Source organism: Pteropus medius, unplaced genomic scaffold (genome assembly GCF_902729225.1).
Source record: "Pteropus medius unplaced genomic scaffold, Ma_sr-lr_union100, whole genome shotgun sequence".
Classification (NCBI taxonomy): Eukaryota; Metazoa; Chordata; class Mammalia; order Chiroptera; family Pteropodidae; genus Pteropus; species Pteropus medius.
The window spans coordinates 18385226-18407451 of NW_024340701.1; the positions used below are offsets into that span (position 1 = coordinate 18385226).

Genomic DNA, 22226 nt, shown 5'->3' on the forward strand with positions numbered 1-22226 from the left:
ACTTATTCTATTATATTTCTCACCTTCTAGGATACTCTAGAATTTACTTATTCATTATATTTTTTTGCTTACTACCTTTGCTTGCTAGAATGTAAGCTCCACATCCAATTGATGGTCTGTATAGGGAGTATAAAGACCCAGGCCACTCACCCCGATTCGGGGCATCACAATCGGCTTATCCCCACTCCAGAGCTCCCCATGGGATCCACTGAGGCCTTGTTACAACTATTTCCAAACCCAACTTTTCCTTCTGCCCAATCGGGCTTCCCTCACTCCCCAAAGGTATTGATTTCCAGGGAACTTCCCAATAAATTTCTTGTATGTAAAGTACAGTCTCACAGTCTGTGTCCTGGAGTACCTGAACTATGACACTGCCATTTACTGAAACAGAGACCAAGGCAAGATCAGGTTTACTGGGGAATGGTCATGAGTTCATATTTGGACATGTTACCTTTAAGGCAACTTTGCCATATCTAAGAAATATCAAGCAGGCAGTTGCATATATGAGAAAAGAATAGATTTCCCCCCCCTCGATCTGCTCACAATATAATCAGGAAAATAAGACATATTCTCCAATAAAAAATCCATTATACCACATAAGATTATAGGTGAAGTGCTAACAGGGTCCAGGAGAGATCAAGAAAGACCTGGGGAAGATGACTTTTTTTAATGTGATCACTGAAGATGGAGGCAGAGGCAGAGCAATGTGAGCTAGGCCTGAAGATAAAACACTTGGAGCAAACAGAGGGAGGAGTGAGCAATTTAGTTTGAATAGGTCAGGTGTGCAAAGGGACTCAGTGGGACACAAGGTTAAGAAGTGTCTTAGGGTTCTTCAGAGAAACAGAACCAATAGGATATTGGCAAGTCCAAAAACTGCAGGGTGGCCCAGCAGGCTGGAGACCCAAGAGAGCCAATGCTATAGTTCCAATCCAAAGGCCAGTAGCCTAGAGATCCAGGAGAGCCTATGGTGCAGTTCTAGTCTGAAGGCTATCTACAACAGAAACAAGACCAATGTTGCAGATGAAGTCTGAAAGCACTCTGCTAAAGAATTCTCTCTTGCTTGGGGGAGGCTGATCATTTTGTTCTATTCAGGCGTTCAACTAATTGGATGAGGTCCATCCATATTTACAGAACAATGTGCTTTACTCAATGTCCATCAATTTCCATGTTAATCTCATTCAAAAACACTCTCATAGAAACACACAGAATAATGTTTGACCAAATATCTTGGTACCCCATGGCCCAGCCAAGTTGACACATACAATTAAGCATTACAGGAAGGTAAGGGCCAATTGAGGAAAAATTTTGAATGCTAGTGTTTAGGCTATGAAAATCACTAAAGAGTTAGAGGCCAGAGGATTTGAATGAGGGAGTCTAGAGGTAGAGAGAGAACTTAAGAGACTACTGTGATCATCCAGGCAAGACAGAAAGCGAGGTAATAACAGTGAGCCTGGAGGGGAGGAAACAGAGGCAAGTAATATGGAACTGACATGACTTGGCAATTAACCAGCCTGGGGGATGAGAAAAAGTATGCACAGAATGACTTTGTAGGTTTCAACGTAGAAGCATGACGAAGCCACTGAAAGAAATGGAGGGATCAAGAGAGAGAAGATGCCTGTCTCCCTGGGGGCTCTTCTGGTTGAGGGGCTTGGGGCATGTTCAGGTTACCATCTCAAAAATAGTAACCTAAAACAAATACAATATTTTATTGCTCACAAATCTGAAGGTGAATGGACTTACATAGCAGTTCGCATTCCACGTCATAATGCATTGTATTAATTTTGTGTTGGTAACGGGAAATTAATTCTTCACATAGGAATTAGTAAATGGATGGTGAAAGTAAACATTGATCAAATCTTTTCTGCATATTACCTACTGCACATGTTTTTTAAAAATTGATTACTATTTTGATCTACTGATTAATTCTAGATCCTGCTTAATTTCCCTAAAAGAGAGGGAGAAAATTATTTACTATTTGCACCTCTCCTGGGCCCAGAAAATTGTCTGATTAGAGTATGAAATGTCTAATGTGCTTTATAAGTAGAGCTTGGTTGAATTCTTGACTTTTAAATTAATTTTCTATTTTTCTTTGATTTCAGTTTTGTTGGGTTCTATTTACTAAATATCCTAGATCCAGGTTGAAAAATTTAAAACAACTTTATTGAGATATAATTTGCTACCATAAAATTCACCCATTTTTAAATGTATGACTCAATGATTTGTATAAATGTACTGAGTTGTGCAACCATCACCACAATACACTTTTAGAACATTTGTATAACCCCAGCCCCAGGCAATCACTGTCTTTTTTGGACTTTTCATATAAATAGAGTCATATAATATGTGTTCTTTTGAGTCTGGCACGATGTTTTCAAAGTTCGTGCATGTTGTAGCATGCATTGGTACTTCATTCTATTTTATAGCAAAATAATATTCTGCTGTATAGATATACTACACTTTGTTTCTCTGTTTATCAATGGATGGATATTTGGGTTGTTTCTACCTTTTGACTATTATGTCTTTGCGTGGACATATGTCTTTGTGTAGACATAGGCTTTCATTTGTCTTTTTCATATGTAGATACCTAAGAGTGGAATTGCTGGATCATATGGTAAATTTATGTCTAACTTTTTAATTTATGCCAAACTATTTTCCAAAGTTGTACCACTTTTCTTACCTACCAGCAATATATGAGGGTTCTCATGTCTCCATATTCTTTTTTTTTTTTAATTTTCATGTCTCCATATTCTTGCCAGCATTTGTTACTCTGTCGTTTTTATTCTAGCCATCCTAGAAGGTGTGAAATGGTATTTCATTGTGGTTTTAGCCATTTGTTCACTGTCTTGGGCAAAATGTCTATTCAAATCCGTTGCTCATTTTTAATTGAGTTCTCTTTTTTAAATTGAGTTGGAAGAGTTCTTTACTCTAGGTTGAAATTTAATATAATCAAAACAACCTTTCCGGAGTACAATATGGCATTCTGTTTCAAATATCCTAGAATTTTATTTGTTTATTTATTTTTGCTTATCCGTCCAAGTGTGCATCATGGTGGATGCTGTGATTCACTACCCAGATCTTCCTTCTTGTTGTCCAGCTTCAAGAGTATGGTCAGCAGACAGCCTTTAGATGTCAGCCCTCTAGGATCTGCCTCCAGAGCCACCAGGGCAGCCCACATCCAATGACTGGTCAAAGCAGGGGTATAAATGCCTGGCCATCTTCACCCAGCTTTGGACAACTCTGCAGGGCTGTTCTAACTCCAGAGCTCCCTGTAGGGTCAGCCAAGTCTGTCATGAGGCCTGCATCACTTCTCTCTCTACCCAATCAGCTTTCTTTCCCTCCCTGCCATGGGAATTGATTTCAAGAACACATTTTTCCAGATTTATTGAGATAAATTGACATATAACATGGTGTAAGTTTAAGGTGTACAAGGTGTTGATTTGATACATTTATATATTTCAGTATGATTACCACCTTAGCTAGTGTTAGCTAACACCGTTATCCTTACGATTTCTTTTTGTAATGAGAGCATTTAAAATCTACTCTTAGCATTATTCAAGTATATGATACAGTATCATTAGCTATAATCTCCATGCTGTACATTAGATCCCCAGAACTTGTTAATCTTATAGTTGGAAGTTTGTTCCCTTAGACCAGTATCTTCCCATGTTCCCCCATCCCCAGCCCCTAGCAACCACCATTCTACTCTCTGTTTCTCTGAGTTTGGCTTTTTTGGATTTCATATATAGGAAAAATCATACGATATTTGTCTTTCTCTGTCTGACTTGTCTCTCTTAGCATAATGCCCTCAAGATTCATTGTCCTGAATGACAAGATTTTCTTTTTCCTCATGGCTGAATAATATCCCAGTGCATACATATCCTACATCTTTATCCACTCATCCATTGATAGATACTTAAGTTGTTTCCATATCTTGGCTGCAGTGAACATGGGGGTGTAGATATCTCTTTGAGATATTAATTTCATCTCCTTAGGATATATACCCAGATGTAGGATTGCTGGTTCACACAGTAGTTCTATTTTTAATTTTTTGAGGAACCTCCATACTGTTTTCCATAGTGGCTGTACCAATTTACATTCCCGCCAACAGTGCACAAGGGTTCCCTTTTCTCCACATCCTTACCAACTCTTGTTATCTCTTGTCTCTTTGATAGTAGCTATTCTAACAGATGTGAAGTGATATCTCATTGTGGTTTTGATTTACATTACTCTCATAATTAGTGATGTCAAGCACCTTTTCATATATCTGCCATTTATATGTCTTCTTTCAAAAAATGTCTTTTGCCCATTTTTTAAATTGGGTTACAAAATAACATACTTAGTATTAGTTAATTTAAATTTTAAAATATGTATATACGTATACATGTATAGAGAGACATCTGGAAAAATAATCCCCAACATCTTTTTTTAACTGAGGTAACATTGGTTTATAACATTATGTAAGTTTCAGGTGTAAAACATCATAATTTAATATCTGTATACACTATATAGCATGCTCACCACCAAAAGTCTAGTTTCCATCCATCACCATACATTTGATCCCCTTTACCCATTTTACCCTCTTCCCACCCTCTTCTTCTCTGGTAAACACCAATCTGTTGTCCATATCTACGAGTTTGTTTTTGTTTGGTTTGGTTTGGTTTTTTTTTCTTTGTTGTTGCTTTGTTTCGCTTAGCATAACATCCTCAAAGTCCATCCATGTTGTCACACTAATGGCAATATTTCATCTTTTTTAATGTCCAAGTAGTAATCATCACACACACGCACGCACACGCACACGCGCACACCCCCCCACATCTTCTGGTACAGCCACTATGGAAAACAGTATGGTTCCTTTGCCATTTTTTAAATTAGATTATTGTTATTAATTTTTTGCTATTGAATTGTATGAGTTCTTTATATATTTTGGATATTAACCTCATCAGATATATGATTTGCAAATATTTTCTCACATTCCATAGGTTGCCTTTTCATTCTGTTGATTGTTTCTTTGGATGTGTAGGTTTTAGGTTGCTGTAGTCCCACTCACTTATTTTTTATTTTGTTGCTTGTGCTCTTAGTGTCATATCCAGGAAATCACTGCCAAGGGTCTTTTTCCTTATGTTTTCTTCTAGAAATTTTACAGTTTCAAGTCTTATGTTTAAGTCTTTAAACCATTTAGAGTTAATTTTTGTAAGTGGTGCAAGATAGGGATCCAATTTCATTCTTCTGCATATGATTATCCAGTTTTCCCAGCACCATTATTGAAAAGATTATTTTTTCCCCATTGAGTATCCTTGGCTCCTTTGTCAAATATTAGTTGACTGTATATGTGAGAATTTATTTCCAGGCTCTTGATTCTATTCTATTGGTCTATGTGTCTATTTTTATGCCAGTATCACACTGTTTTGATTAATACAACTTAATAGTATAGTTTGAAATCAAGAAGTATGACGCCTCCAGCTTTGTTCCTCCTTCTCAAGATTGCTTTGGTTATTCAGGATCTTTTGTGGCTTCATACAAAATTTGGGATTCTTTTTCTATTTCTGTGAAAAACGCCATTGGAATTATGATGGGGATTGCACTGATATTCTAGAAAGTTGCTGGCCACTCTCCACCACATGGGGACTTCTCCTTGATGATGTTCCTTTATGGACCCTGACGTCCTGCCATGTTCCTGGGAACTTATGTTCTCTCCATTGACTTCCTCATGTCTTCTCTTAGTTCTCTGCATTTAAATTCTTCACCTCCTCGCTCAAGTAGCCCTGAAAATTCTAAATGCCTCCTACTTTATTATTTAATCCCTCTCACATTCCAGGCAAACACTTCCTCCTTAAAGCATTTTCTTCATTTGGCTTTCAGAACACTACATTCTTCTAATTTACTTCCTTCTTTACTGACCACTCTTTTTCAGCCTCCTGTACTGGCTCATTGTCCTCTTTCTCACTTCTATACATTGAGGTGTCCTAGGACTCAGACATTAAACTTCTTTTCTATCTTTACTCACTCCTCAATGTTCTCACCCAGTCTAATGGCTTTAAATGTCCTCTATCCACTATGACTCTCAAATTTATATCTTCTGTCCTAACCTCCAGAGTCATATGCCCAATTGATATGCATATGATTATCCAGTTTTCCCAGCACCATTATTGAAAAGATTATTTTTTCCCCATTGAGTATCCTTGGCTCCTTTGTCAAATATTAGTTGACTGTATATGTGAGAATTTATTTCCAGGCTCTTGATTCTATTCTATTGGTCTATGTGTCTATTTTTATGCCAGTATCACACTGTTTTGATTAATACAACTTAATAGTATAGTTTGAAATCAAGAAGTATGACGCCTCCAGCTTTGTTCCTCCTTCTCAAGATTGCTTTGGTTATTCAGGATCTTTTGTGGCTTCATACAAAATTTGGGATTCTTTTTCTATTTCTGTGAAAAACGCCATTGGAATTATGATGGGGATTGCACTGATATTCTAGAAAGTTGCTGGCCACTCTCCACCACATGGGGACTTCTCCTTGATGATGTTCCTTTATGGACCCTGACGTCCTGCCATGTTCCTGGGAACTTATGTTCTCTCCATTGACTTCCTCATGTCTTCTCTTAGTTCTCTGCATTTAAATTCTTCACCTCCTCGCTCAAGTAGCCCTGAAAATTCTAAATGCCTCCTACTTTATTATTTAATCCCTCTCACATTCCAGGCAAACACTTCCTCCTTAAAGCATTTTCTTCATTTGGCTTTCAGAACACTACATTCTTCTAATTTACTTCCTTCTTTACTGACCACTCTTTTTCAGCCTCCTGTACTGGCTCATTGTCCTCTTTCTCACTTCTATACATTGAGGTGTCCTAGGACTCAGACATTAAACTTCTTTTCTATCTTTACTCACTCCTCAATGTTCTCACCCAGTCTAATGGCTTTAAATGTCCTCTATCCACTATGACTCTCAAATTTATATCTTCTGTCCTAACCTCCAGAGTCATATGCCCAATTGGCCACTCAACATCCTCACTTGGATGCTTAATATGCATCTCAAACTTAATCTTTCCAAAACTAAATTTTGCAGTACTCCCAAACTTGTTCTTTGCCTGGAAGTCCCCATCTCAATAAATGGCAGCTCCATTCTTCCACTTACTCAGGCCAAAACCTTGGAGTCATCTTTGATTCTTGTCTTTCTATCACACCTCACATTTGACCCAATAGCAAATCCTGTCAGCTCTGCCTTCAAAGTGTATGCTGGCTCTGACTACTTTTAACCTCCTCCACCACTAACCTGCCCTGGTCCCAGCCCCCTGATAGCTTCCTTTATGGGCCACTGCCATGTATCCTAACAGGTCCCTGCTTCCATTATTGCCCATTTATAATTTACTCTCCATCAGCATCCTTTCAATACCTAAGGCAGCAAAAGTCATGCTTCAGTTCAAAACTTTCCAATGGCTTCCCATCTGAATTGACTCAGATCAAAAGCCAACGTGGTCCATAACCTCGTTCCTTCTCCAATCTCAGCTACTACCCTCCTTGCTCACTGTAGTATAGCCACACTGGTCTCCCTATTATCCCTTGAATAAAGAAACTCTTTCTCATCGTGGGGCCTGTGCACTTGTTGTTCCTCCTCCAAAAATGTTCTACCCCCATATATCAGCATAGCTTCCTACCTCCATTTTTTTATGTTACGGAGCAAGTGGCACCTCTGCAAAGAGGCTTTCCTTGTCCACCCTATCTAAAAATGATACTCACATCGTTATCTAATCCTTGACACTGCTTTATTTTCCCTTATGATATTTAATCTGACATTTGATTAGGTTGTTCATTTTCGTATCGTCTCTCTCCCCTATGAGGTCAGAAACTTGGTCTGTTTTATTTATTGCTATATTCCCGTAATCTGGACAAGAGATTGACACAGAGAAAGAGCTCTGCACATTTTTGATAACTCTCTTAGTTTACTTTATCCCCATCCAAGTTCTCCCCAATTAGAATGTGTCATCAAGATTCCTACAGGTACTTGTTCAACACAAGACACAGCCACCTCTGAGATGAAATTTGCTCACCTCTAGAATTTAAAAGCCCAGCAGTTACACATTTATACATATTAGAGGACTTCCTTCAGATAAACTCACAAGGGTGGAATTACTAGGTCATGAACCAAACTTCCAAATTGCCCTCCAGAGAGGTCAACACTAATCCCTCTCTCATCAACAGTGCTCTGTTCCAGTGTATTCTGGGCCTTCAAGCACATAAAGATGATGATGATGATGATGATGATGATGATGATGTCCTCTTTACTTTTTGTTAACTAGAAAATAAACATATCTCTGTAGGGGCAGGGAAACTTCTGGGTTATCATTGCCACTAACGAGGGTACATGGGGTATGCTGACTTTTGGAAGTAAAGATGTTTGTTCTCTAGCAGCTTCCATATCTGAAATTGTGTCCTCACCAACACTTTAAATTTTTTTTCCATGATGCTAAGTCATGTTCTTTCATTAATTCATTCACTTCGATATTACTTTTGAGCATCTATTTTGTGCTTAAGTTCTAAATATTGCTAAGCTGAAGAATATTCCTTGAAATAATGGGATTTAAAACTGTCCTGGCATTTAACCATTTTACAGGGTACTTCCATTACCTCATTTGGACTATACAAAAGCCAACTGGGTACAATTCTGTGCATTTTACAGGTGAGGAAACTAGAGACACAGAGAGGAGGGATTTGCCCAGGGTTACACATTATATATGAGTGGGAATTCTATGGGCTTTTCAATAGATGCCACCCCCTCCATATGACAACATCTTGCCAGGTCCAACACCACCAAAAGCAAGTTTACTTGGCCATTGTAAAAAGGATGACATACTTATGCATACTGAATTCTGAGCTGAAGGATATTAAAATGGAAGAGTAATTTAAAAACAGCTTTTGTTTGTGATGCCATTTCAGTTATCATGGTAGTGGGTGTTGTGCTGAATTGTGCTGCAGCAATTTGATTAAGGCAGGGAACTATGTTTCCTAGAAGCCCCTCCTTGTCTGATTCCAGATTAGACATTGCCAAAAGAGGAACTTGTGTGAGAATTGTAGGGCAGAAGGCAAGCAGCATTCAATACCCTTGGCAGGTTTCCTGTCAGATATAGTGATGGACAGAAACAGGGGTGCCCTAGAGATCCTAGCTTATCCAATTCTCTCCTGTTCCACATCCAGCTCACATTTTCTACTGTTAGCCAACAGCTGCCTTAGACCCACCACCAGGGGCTTGGCTGTGGCCCCACACAGGCAGGAGTTACACAGAGGCCACAGTTTCCTATAAACCTCTCCAGGAACTCTCCCTTCACTGCCCCACTTGGGCAGCTGGATTCACTTAGATTCTTGAACTTTCCCGAAAGCTCTGATTTGTCCAACTGCACCAGTGCTTCCAGTAGTGCATAATGACTCTCTGATCCTCTGACTCCCGCTTCTAGACATTCACTTCCTCAGTTCTTCCCACATCTGTGAGAGGATTCATTCCTAGAATACTCCTGGTGCTCTGCTTCCCTATCTAAATCCTGACTGATACAATACTTACAGATTTTGATTTACTTTAAATAAAAAATAACATAAGAAAAGAAATGTTCCAGATTGTAGGGAAGAATTCCGCCTTCTATTTAGAATCTGTATATCCCAGATGCTTGATTTATAGACCATGCATGTGTGTGTGGTGGGGGAAGGAAGAGAGATTATTAAATGAACTAGTGGAGGATGAATAGAGTGTGCCTTGCATATAGATCGAAGTGGGAAAGGAGATGAGAAAGGAAGAACTGAAAAGATATAACTTTATCTTGTTTTTATGAGATAAATGGATGAAAGAGGAGAAGGAATTGGCAGCAAAGATGTTTTTGTAGTTTGAAAATTTTCAGTTAAGTTTTACTATAATTCCTTAGGACATAGTCAAAGAAAACAACCAGCCAATTCTCTATCCTCTAAGTAACTGTCCTCTGTGAATTAAAAGAGAAAGGAGTGAGTCTTACTTAGGAAAACCAGTTTTTTATACATAAAGTGTCAAACTACATGTGAACAGGAGCAAAGACAATGTCCAAGGATACTTAAACCTTATAAAAACCAAAAGGATAATAACCACCTGGTATCACTGAGGCATATAGTCAATGCTTTAATGTTAAATGTATAACTATGTCAAAAATCCTCTCCTTTCTCCTCCCTATATTAGCTTCTCTCTTTGCAACAATCAGAGAAAGGAAATTTTAAAACACTCGTTTTTGTTCTGTTTGGGGAGACAGCAACGGTTATGCTCAAAAACTGAATCTGTCTTTGCTAGCAATTTATTTAGTACAGGTTCGCTGTGGGAATTATCATTTCACAAGCCAATATCATACAGGATAATATCTCTTGATAGCCAAAAAAAGAAATAACATACTCCAAACAAATGATAGATTAATCACACTATTGTTCCAGGCAAGAGCAGAGGAATAAAATCTAAATTTAATATGAGATGTACCTTTTTTAAACTATTTTTAATTAAATTTAATGGGGTAACGTTAATTAATAATATTATATAAATTTCAGTGTACAACTTTATAATACATCATCTGTATATTCTATTGTGTGCTCACAACCTGAAGTCTAGTCTCCTTCCATCACCATATATTTGACCCCTTTACCCTCTTCATTCTCTCCCATTCTCCTTCCCCTCTGGTAACCACCAGTCTACAGTCTGTTTCTGAGTTTATTTGTTTGTTTGTTTTGTTTGTTCATTTGTTGCTTTTTCGTTTTATATCCCGCATATGAGTGAAATCATATGGTTCTTTTCCTTTTCTATCTGACTTATTTCACTTAACATAATATTCTCAAGATCTACCCATGCCGTTGAAAATGGCAATATTCCATCTTTTTGTGGCTGAGTAGTATTCCATCGTATGTATGTACCACATCTTCTTTAAGGGGCTAATATCCAAAATATATAAAGAACTCATACAACTCGTTGACAACAAAAATACAAATAATCCAATTAAAAAATGTGCAGAGGACCTGAACAAACACTTCTCCCTAGAGGACATACAAATGGCCAACAGACATATGAAAAGATGCTCAACTTCACTAGCTATTAGAGAAATGCAAATCAAAACCACAATGAGATGCCACCTTACACCCGTTACAATGGCTATTATCAATAAGACAAGAAATAACGAGTGTTGGGGAGGATGTGGAGAAAAGGAAATCTTCATGCATTGCTGGTGGGAATGTAAATTGGTACAGCCACTATGAAAAACAGTATGGAGGTTTCTCAAAAATTAAGAATAAAACTACCATATGACCCAGCAATCTCTCTTCTGGGTATGCTCTCCTATGTTCATTGCCACACTAGTCACAATAGTCAAAGCATTGAGGTGTACCTTTTTATACCAGGGGGCCCTCCAGAGAGAAGGTGACCAACCTACAGCTGATTTCTAGTTGCCGACGCAAAAGTAAAAGTCCCCTCTTGCTAGAGCTGTTGCTAGGGAACAAAGACACCAGTGTTAGAGGACAGGCTGAGCAGCTCCAAGGGTTATTACTCCAGAGACTGCTGCACAGTTTAATACTACTACCGACCAAAGAGTCGCCTTGTCCTTGGTAGGACCAAATGTCTCAAGGGCCTTCAGAGAGTTTTTAAGTTAGCGAAGAGTCGCCCTGCCCAAACTGAAACTCTGAAATAGTCCTCACAAACTGTCAGTATTTATACTATAAATGTCCCCTTGCCATAGTCGTTTCTCCATATGTTCTTATCAATAAGCCCCCAGCAGGGCCCCTCAGCAGCTGGTCTGCTGACTGCTTATCAACGACAACAGATGTAGAATGATGACATCCTGGCATGACTTCATTCTTATATCAAAGCAACTTTTCTTCTTTGTCATACATAAACAAGTGGATTAAAACAACTTCACTTGAGTCATAAACAAGTGGATTCAAAATCATATTAAACCAAAGCACAATAAGTTTTCGATAAGAATTTTAAAATTCAGCATCTTTTTCATGGGAGATTGCACATAGGTAGAATAAATGTTCCGGGGCATCATTCTTTCAAAATCAAATTTGTTCATCCCTCTTCTTCCATCCTCACTCAGTGAGCATTTTCATCTGATGTCTTTAAAACATGCCTGCCTCAGGTAGCTTTTATCAAATAAAAGGTGGCAGAGTTTGCCAATTTCCTTTCCGTACTCTGAATCAATAAGCCCAGCTCACAGAGCACTAAACTTTTATTTCCACCAAGCAAATATAGATTTCCTTCTCCTTGGTTGCTATTTAAAAGTCCCATTCTTACTTCTGTCTAGAGCATCCACCCATTCCTGTAGCATTGATGCTGACAGTGGCCAAAGATGTGAAATGCCACAAGCCAGTCAGCCCGTGGAGTCCTCCTCTGCCCTCAGTCATGTGAGTGCACACAGTAGGTCACTGTACAAGCCAAACAACCATCAGCTCATCCTCACGGACACAAAGAAGGGATCTTCTCCACGCCTTGGATCCCTGCAGACTCAAACTCTTGACTCTGCATATGGTTTCACTTCCAACTTGTTGAGTTTACCACCAGAAATCTGTATTAGTTTCCTGGGGCTGCCGTAACAAATGACAACAAACGTGGTGACTTCGAACAGCAGCAATTATGCTTTCAGTCTAGAGTCTAGAAGTCCAAAATCAAGGTGTCTATATGGCCATACACCTTTGTAGCTTCTGGTGGTTACCAGCATTCCTTGGTGTTCCTTGGCTTGTGGCCTCATCACTCCACTACAATCTCTCCTTCCATCATCACAGTGTGTCTGTGTCTTCTCTCCTCTTGTGCCTTTCTCCTCTAAGGAAAATCCAGGGTAATCTCAGCATCCTGAGATCCTTAAAGTAATTACATTTACAAAGACCTTTTGGCCAAATAAGGTCACATTCACAGGTTCCAAGGATTAGAACATGGACACATCTTTTGGGGGCCACCATTCAATCCACTACAAGGCCTTATCTCCTTGGACTCAGAAGTCTTTCTTTTTAAGAGTTTTCAAACCTGTCTCCATAGTGCCGAACTCATTAACACTGCCTATTGTATTCAGAAATGATCCTAACACCAAGAAGGGTGCATGTCACTCAAGAATCCTATTAAAGGGTTCATCCCAAGTTTCTTCTCTCAGCCCTACAATCTTTTTCTTCTTCCTCTCCTACTTTCACTCGACCGTGCTGGCTCCGGTCTTTTTGCTCCTATGACTAGAAATCCTCTCTCCCCTTCCTAAACACAGTAATTTAGCTTAGCCCAGTTACTCCAGATTTATGCCTACATATCCTTCACTCTCTTCACACAAAGGATTGTCCAGTTACCAGAATCCACTCTTTCTGGTGATAAAGGGAAAGGTGTTCAATAACTTTTGTTCCTTTTAAGGTTTTTTAAAAAATTGATTTATTGAGGTAAAATTCAGTGGCATTTAGCACACTCACAGTTATGCAGCTATCACCTCTATCTAGTTCCAAAACATTTTTATTACCCCAAAAGAGAACCTGCACCCATTAAGCAGCCATTCTGTTCCCTCCCTCTCCCAGCGCTATGCAACCGTGAATATACTTTCTGTTTCTATAGATTTGCCTATTCTGAACATTATATATAAATGGAATTATACAATATGTGGTCTTTTGTGTCTGACTTCTTTCATTTAGCGTAATATTCCCAAATTTCATCCATGTCAGCATGTGTCAGTACTTTATTCCTTTGCATGGCTGATAATATTTTATTGTATGGATATACTACATTTTCTTTATTCATTCATCTGTTGATAGTTGCTTTACTTTTTTAGCATTTCACATTGCAGGGTTTTTCCCAATTTTTTAATAAATATTTACTGGATGATAACTATGTGCTAGGCACAGTTCAAGGAGCTGGGAACATAGCTCTTGACAAAACAGAACAAAAGTCTCTCCCTTCATGAAGCTTGCATTCTGGTTGGGGTGACAGATTATAAATAAGATAACTAAAATATATAGTCTGCTAGATAGAAGTGCTAAGCAGGGAAGAAGGGTTGGATAGTGACTAGAAGGGGCTAAAAGAATTTTGGCGGGGGTCACTGGTCATTTTCTATTTCTTAATCTAGGTACTGGCTACATGGGCATTCTCAGTTTGTGAAAATGTAGTGAGCTTGCCCTTAGGATTTGTGTACTTTTCTGTGCATGTGTTCCACTTCAATAAAAAGGGGTTTTTTTTTTAGCTAATGTGCTTCCATGTCCTTTAAAAGGCAGTTTATTGCACCTATCTCTGGTGCTGACTCTAACAACAACAAAAAAAGATTTTGCTACGTTGAGGGACCAGTCAAATCCCTGACCCTGTTCTTGACTGGGTTTAGGATGTCACCAGAGTGAGGTGCTGGTTTCAGCATTCTGCCATTCACTTATGTCCTTCAGGCTTCTGGACCATTCCAGCTCTCTCTGTCTAACCATAACTGTCAGTAGACAGCCAGGGTTTACAATGAGCATGTTGGCAATTTCAGCTTATTACCTTATTTCTTTTAAAACACATTTCTGCCATTATGTTGAGCCCAGTTTGGCTCTTTTTTAAATACTGTCCTTAACAAGAACAAAAATTTTATTTTTAGGGAGAGAATGACTATGAAATCACAAGAGTGTAGGCGAAAAACACCAGGCTATAATGAAAGGTAATTATGTTCAGAGGAGAAGGGGTCACCCTGGGGTGTCAATTTAAAAAAAATAGTTGTGAATTTCTCTCTTTCCATGTTCCATTCAGTACAACTCAGCCTAAATCAAGAAGCAATCCTGGAAGGCAGTTAAATTGAACTGATTTGGGGAAAAGATGGGTGAATAATTGAAACTGGTCTTAAGTAGGATCCATACGTCCTATACATGTATAACACCTCGGAGTTTATTCAGCCAAAATTTTGTGGCTACAGACACAAGGTAACTTGATTTGATGGGCTCTCCCTTCATTATGCAAACTGTTATTATGCCTCCATCATAACTAAAATGAGTTGGGATATAAAAGTAACAAGGACATATACCGACTAAGAGGCTGCTGGACAACAAGGTAGGAGCATATCCTTGAGAATGATATTTGAGAGAAGAGAACGGGAGGACACTGAGTCTGAAAAAAGTCAGAACCAGAGGAGACATTTACTAGTACAAATTGGAAAGAAGTTGGCCAAGATGGTCAAGAAGGGGTAAGTGGGATTTAGTTAAGAGAGGAGACTGCAGAAACACTGATATCACTTGAAATGTTTGTTGAGAGATATCTGAATGTGCAATTCAGAGAAGCTGCTAGCTCTAAGGACAGGGCTGCCAAAAAGTTTAATTCTGGCCTGGAACCAGTGCCAAAAGGGGTGACATGTTTCTACCCACCAGCTCTAAGAACTAGTCAGACAACCTGAGGGAAAAAGAGGTCAGCAATGAAAATGTCTAATGTGCATATTAAGTTGTGTCGAACTGTATTCGGGTACTAGGCAAAGCCCCTATAATTCACAGACCAAAAAGATACAGCTTATAGATCAAACTTCCTCACCTTTTGGTAAGACAGGTTTGTCAGTGACCAAAATAGAGCAGGTGGAATCCTGAATGAGATTGTGGGGCTGCAGCCTAAAGGGGAGATAGACCTTTAATTCCTCAGGTCATGTGGTAGAAAAGACAAGAGGCCACCATAGGGGCCTGTCACCCAAAACCATTCCTTTCTCAGATTCTCAGTGGGAGTATGAGAGTGGGCACCATTTTGATACATTGTGTTTTGAAATTATAATCCAAATACCTAAATGGGAGGAGAGGCCTAAGGTAAATATCACAGGTTACCAGATGATTTTCCTACCTGACTCTTAACAGTCAGTTTTTCACCCACTAGGGCTCAGTCAATTCATAGTAGTAATAAAACCCTTGTAGTCATACAATGTTTAAATGTGAACAAAGTACTCTAGATAGTATTTCATTGGATTATTTCCTCAAGTCCTTGTGAAGAGAGATGCCTTAAAGGCCCAAGGCTATGAAAAATAAGGAACCCACAAAGAAGGAGGTCACTCTGGAAGATCCCAGCTGTGCCAACTAGGTTCAGTGCGGTGCCCTGAGACTGCTATCACTGCTAGGTCCAAAGATCAAGGAGACAGAGTGGTAATTGGAAACCAGAAGGGAAATTTTTCATACAGAGGTCTGCCTTGAGAAGATTTGTAACCTTCTGTCAAGGAACACAGCCAGACTGAGGTGACCCTGCAATAAGAAAGCCAGGGAAATAGATCCCTGGCTTATTCTACCCCCTTTCTTTGATCTTTTACTGGAGCTCCCCATTGGCCAAACCCAAGCAGAAGCCAGACGGACTAAAAACATAATAGAGAAGAATGAAAAGTGGGTCCTCAAAACTATGGGCCCCTACCCCTAACCCCCACCAAGACAATGCCTAGACACACAATTGTGCGTACCTTTTCAGGGGGGTTGTGGATTCCCGGAGGTGTATTCATGGATCTTCTGGGACACATGGATTCCAGATTAGGAGCCCTGGGCTGCGGGGATGCAGTAACATTGCAGTATATGGGATCCCACCCCCATCCAAACCATCAGCAAGTTCTCTTGACTCCCCAAGTAGATTTCCAATAGGTCCACTTCTCTCATTCTCTGCTGTCACTATCATCTCCTAGCCTACTAACTGGTCTCCCTGTCTACCCTACGAGTCATTCTTTACACAGAAGCCAGAAACACAAATAAGACTGTGTCATTTACCTGCCTGAAGCCCTTTGAAGAGTTCCCACTGCTCTTTGAATGAAATCTAAAGCCCTTACTCTGCTGTGCAGGGCACTAAGAGCTTTTGTACCCCTCTGCTCTCATCTCACATTCCTTCATCTGCACTCACTACTCTCCAGTCACCTTAACCTTTGAAAGTAAATTTTACCTCCACCCTTCTAGGTTCTTGGTTGTGACCCCTCTGTAATAAAAGACACATTAACCGTAGAAAAAAAATAAATGGAACTTTAATAACATTTATACCTCAAGTATACGTGGGAAATACCCAAGAAAACTGAATCACTCCCTGAAATGGCCCAAGCCACCACCTTAAATACCATCTTCAGCTTAAGAAAAAAGAACATATTGGGGGGCAGTGGGAGGAGCCAGTTATGGGAGGTTATTGGTCAAAGCACAGGCATGGTTTTTATGCGGATTGAAGTCACTGCTCTCTTCATTGATCAGAGTTTCTAGAGATTCAGTCATCCTCCTCTTTCTGGTACAGAGAGAGAGAGATACCCTTACAAATGGAGATTTCCCTTATAAATGTAAAAGTCTCTCACAAAAGGGTAACTTCTAGTGGGTTTTCAGGGTTTCTTCAATATCTTCTACTTCTTAAAAATAATCAGCTCAAGATAATCCTTATGTCAAATAGGCATATTTGGAGGTGGCAAATTCTGCTCCCTCTCACCTTCCAACAATTAAAACACAGCAAGCTCTTCCCTGCCTCAGGTCCTTTGCACTTACTGTTTTCCAAGAACTAAGTCAAGTTCTTCCCCCATTTTCATACATGGCTGCCTCCCTTATATCTCAGCTTAACTGTCACCTTTTCCCTATCCACCGTAGACAAAGTTCCCTCCACTCCCCTTCCACCACATACCCTGATTCTCCATCACAGTGTTCTATTTCTTTTCTTCACAACACTTACCACAGCTAGAATTATTTTTATGGATTCACTTGATCATTAGTCATCTCCCAAGTAGGATATTATCTCAGAACAGCAAGCCCCTGATTTCTTAACCCTCAGAACATACTGCACCCACAGCAGTGCCTGCCATAGAGTGAGCACTCAATAACTATTTGTGCTTATTGTTAAACTTGCTTTCTATCAAGATTAGTCCTGATAAGAACCTTAAGTCTGATTTCCTGGATAAAAGAAAATGGTGAAGCACCTGAAGATATAGGAGAAGCAAAGGTAGTTGTGTTACTCAACTTGGGCTGCCATAACAAAATACCATAGACTGAGTACCTTACACAACAGAAAAATATTTTCTCATAGTTCTGGGAGTTGGAAGTCTGAGATCATGGTACCAGCATGGTCAGATTCTGGCGAGGATTCTTAAAGATGACTACTTTAACTCTGTGCCCTCACGTGGCAAAGAGGGTAGGGGAGGCGGAGGCACTTGCTCTCTGGTGTCTCCTCTTATAAGTACACCAATTCCATCATAAGGGCCCCACCCTCATGACCCTTAATTACCTCCCAAAGACTCCATCTCCAAATACCATCACATTTAGGGATTAGAGCTTCAACATATAAATTTAGACAGAGGAGACACAACTTACTCCATAACAGTAGTGGAATTCATTAGAAAAGGAATGAAGAGTAGATTCATGGACTTTGAGCATGGACCCAACCACCGTCCCATTCATTCATTTAATAAACATTTGTACCTACTGTGTACCTACTGTGAACCAAAAGTATGGTGTTGAGCCTTGGGAAATATGTAAACATAGAGAAGATGGTGCTAGCACTCAAGCAGAGAATAAACATGTAGGCAGATACTTAATAAAGTATGGCGAGCACTAAACTAGAGATTTGTACAAAATGCCATTGAAGTACAAAGAGAGAGTAATGGGTTCTACCCAGGGAAGGCAGGAAGGTCTTCACTGAGGAAGTAACTTTTGAATTTTGACTTGAAAAATGAGTAAGAGTTTACCAAATAGAAAAACAGGGTAAAGCAATCCAAATAATGGGAATAGAAGTCCATGGGTTGCGCGTCCTCTTTTTTTTTTCCTTGCAATTTATTCATTGAAGAAATGAACTCATTTCTCCTAAAGAATGACCTGCTACGCTGGGTTTTGCCTACTGCATCTGGGAGATGTGTACCACGGCTTCTTTAGCCAGTCATCTATCATAGGACACTTCGGTTGCTTCCATGTCCTGGCCACTGTGAATAGTGCTGCTATGAACATTGATGTGTAAATATCTTTATAGATATGAGTTTTCAAGTCTTTGGGGTAAATACCCAGTAGAGGGATTGCTGGATCATATGGTAGATCAATTCTTAGTTTTTTGAGGAACCTCCATACTGAGAAATTTTAGAATGCATGTATTAGTTCATTTTAAAGTAAGTGTAGCATAAATAACATATTTTATGAAAAATGCCATATTTTCCAAAACAAAAACAGTTAGTGAGAAAAGTGGCACTGTACATTTGTGTAAATCTCTTTAATGTCTGACTTAATAGAAGACAACTGGATTCTTGTGTCTTCAATATTCAATCTCTTGTAATATGGTGACTTGGTTGAAGTATCTGAAGAATATCCAGCCTCACACAGATATGCAGTTAGAAAAAGGAGGAGCATTTTAATAGCCTCTATAGATAATTGTGGATTCTTTTTAGAAAGAAGTGGTAGTTTCTTAAAGGTTAATTGTGATATGGAATCTGAAACATTGATTACTCTTTATACTCTGTTTCATTAAAATCTATCTTGTACTTTGAATGGATCTTTTACCCATCCATGATATTGTAACATCATATGTTAGTCATCTCAAAAACATTGGTTTATTGAGTTATACAAATACTGCAAATGTTGAACAGTATCCAAAAAAAATCACATTTGTTAATATCACCACCAATCCCATCAGAAAAATCTTTAAATATTGAGAAGATATTAAACTCACAGTGGTGGATACAAGCTTTCCAAAATTCCAATTTTCACTTGAAAGCTTGAATTTATCATTGGCAATAAATACTGTCAAATTGTTTTCCTTGAAGTAACAAGGCTCGTGTCTTAATTCTCAAGAAAATGTATGCCAAATACTGTTTTCTGAATAACCATAGTTTGCCTGTCAGTGGTTCTTGTAAGTAAAAATACTGTTCCATGAGAAAAGTAGCTAGTTCAGCTCTCCACTCAATAATTGTACATTTGCTTTTCCTCGAGATGGCCGTGGTACAGTAGTCCCTCTTTATCCACAGATTTGCTTCCCACAGTTTCAGTTACCTATAGTCCTAAAATATTTAATGGAAAATTCCATAAATAAATAATTCAATAAACAATTCATAAGTTTCAAATTGTGCACTGTTCTAAGTAGAGGTATTGCAGTGCTTGTTTTCAAGTAACCCTTATTTTACTTAAGAATGGCCCCAAAGTGCAAGAGTAGTGATGCTGGCAATTCTGATATGCCAAAGAGAAGCCATAAAGTTCTTCTTTTAATTGAAAAGGTGAAGGTTCTCGATTTAATAAGTAAAGAAAATTTTCATATGCTGAGGTTGCTAAGATCTATGGTAGAACAAATCTTTTATCCATGAAATTGTGAAGAAGGAAGAAAATAAATCTATACTAGTTTTGCTGTCGCACCTCAAACTACAAAAGTTACAACCACAGTGCGTGATAAGTGCTTAGTTAAGATGGAAAAAGCATTAAATGTGTGTGTGGAAGACATGAACAGAAAACATGTTGCACCAGAAAACGTTGAGCCTACATGAAAACTTCAGCAAGGAATCCCCTGAAATGAGTGACCACATTTACCTAACTTTTATTATAGTATGTAGTTATAATTGTTCTATTTTATTATTAGTTACTGTTAATCTCTTACTGTGCTTAATTTATAAATTAAACATTCTCATAGGTATGTGTGTATGGGAAAAAACATAGTATATAAAGAGTTCAGTACTACCCGCAGTTTCAGGCATCCACTGGGGATCTTGGAACAGAGTCCCCCAGAATAAGAGGAGACTACTGTACTTCAATATGCAGCAGAAGTGCTTTATGCGTATTTCCCATTTCATCATATAGAATATTGTAAAGACATGTACACAAGGGTTGAGATTTAATAAAATTAATAATTTCACTGCTTCAACAAGGACACTTAAGTGAAACTGGCAATTTTTTTACTGCGAACGTGGCAGTGAAGAATACAGTGAATACTAGTACATTGGTACCACTGCTCATGCTAAGGCACCAACAATTTTAGCCACTATGGCTTTTGCACCATCAATGCAATGTTAACTTGGTGAAAAAGGTAAATAACATCTTCGTGTTATGAAAATAGGTTTGACTTCATGGATCCCTGAAAGAATCCAGGGGCTCACATTTTGAGAACAACTGTTCTAATTCTATCATTCCTTCATTTTTAAATTAGAATACTTCCATAGAGAGAAACTTTCCCTCAATCAGTATTTGGTTACCCTGAGATCAGTTTGCATAAAAAAGGGCAAGTTAAATTCTTTTTTTTTTCCATTTATTTACCAGTTTTTATTTAAAAAATGGTTCTCTAGCATCCTTCAAGGTGATCAATGAGAAATCTTTTGCTAGTTTGTTTCATTGTGAACTTATGCAGTTAACATAGTTGATGTGTTTCTATCCATTGCAGTTATTATTTTTATTGATACTTAACTTGTCCCATCGTTTACTAATGGGAGCCTCTTCACATTGGCTGCTGAGTCCTTTTGACATGACCCCAGTAATCTCTAACAGCTTCCTTGCCTTCTTGTATGACAAGATATTCTACGCTCATACTGTACTTTTCCTAACTCAGACCTAGAATCAACCATTTCTCTAAGGATCCCTGGTTTCTTTCAGTAAGAAATGATATTCAAAGACCATAATCTGGGTGCTAGGAATGCTGTGCCAGTTATTGATATATTGCCTCTAAGATCCAAACTCATCCTTTTAGACTGCTCTATGAAAATGAAGCTGGGTCCTTTGATTTTTTTTTTTCTTTTGCTAGCTTGCACAGAATCTTTGTCATTGCAGGATGACACGGTTGCTTCCTGGTTCCAATGTGCTCTCTCAACAGGCTCCTGAAACATGGGTGGCATTGTCCAGCACCAGGCTCCTGCAGCACGGGCACTTTCTCCAGTGCCCAGCTCTTGCAGTGTGCAGTTGTCAGCGGGACCCAGTAATCCATGGCTTTCCCAAGCACCACGAAGGGTGAATTCTGCCATATTTCAGATGGCTCTTTTCTAGAAATCTCCAGAGGGTAGATTTATAGCACCAGCAGGGCACCACAACTTCCCTGCCATTCAGTGAGCCATGGCAATGACCTCTCCAACATGGTGTAGACCCCAGGCCTGGGGTAGAAGAGGGACTCTTCATTGGGTGCTCCAACTCAGCTCTGTGGGTAATGATTGTACTTTATATCTGTTTCTATATTTAAAGGTGTTATTTCTTGCTCTAATATCCTCGTATAGTTAATCAGTCTTTATATTAAGCTTCTCCTATTCAAATTACTGAGTAATTTCTCTGTCATTGGACCCAGACTGATACAAATGCTCAATTTTACTGAGTTAGTAGTTTTTGCTATGCATTTC

The 22226-nt window shown here is 38.9% G+C and overlaps 1 protein-coding gene across 1 annotated transcript in view; it reads right to left on the bottom strand.

Moving 5' to 3' along the window:
• Positions 1–7322, bottom strand: part of LOC120618896 (ubiquitin-60S ribosomal protein L40-like) — an 11238-nt gene extending 3916 nt beyond the window's left edge. Inside the window, exon 1 of the mRNA XM_039882968.1 lies at positions 7274–7322. Coding sequence (XP_039738902.1) covers positions 7274–7322 — 49 coding nt within the window. The remainder of the gene's footprint in view (positions 1–7273) is intronic.
• Positions 7323–22226: the final 14904 nt, after the last annotated feature.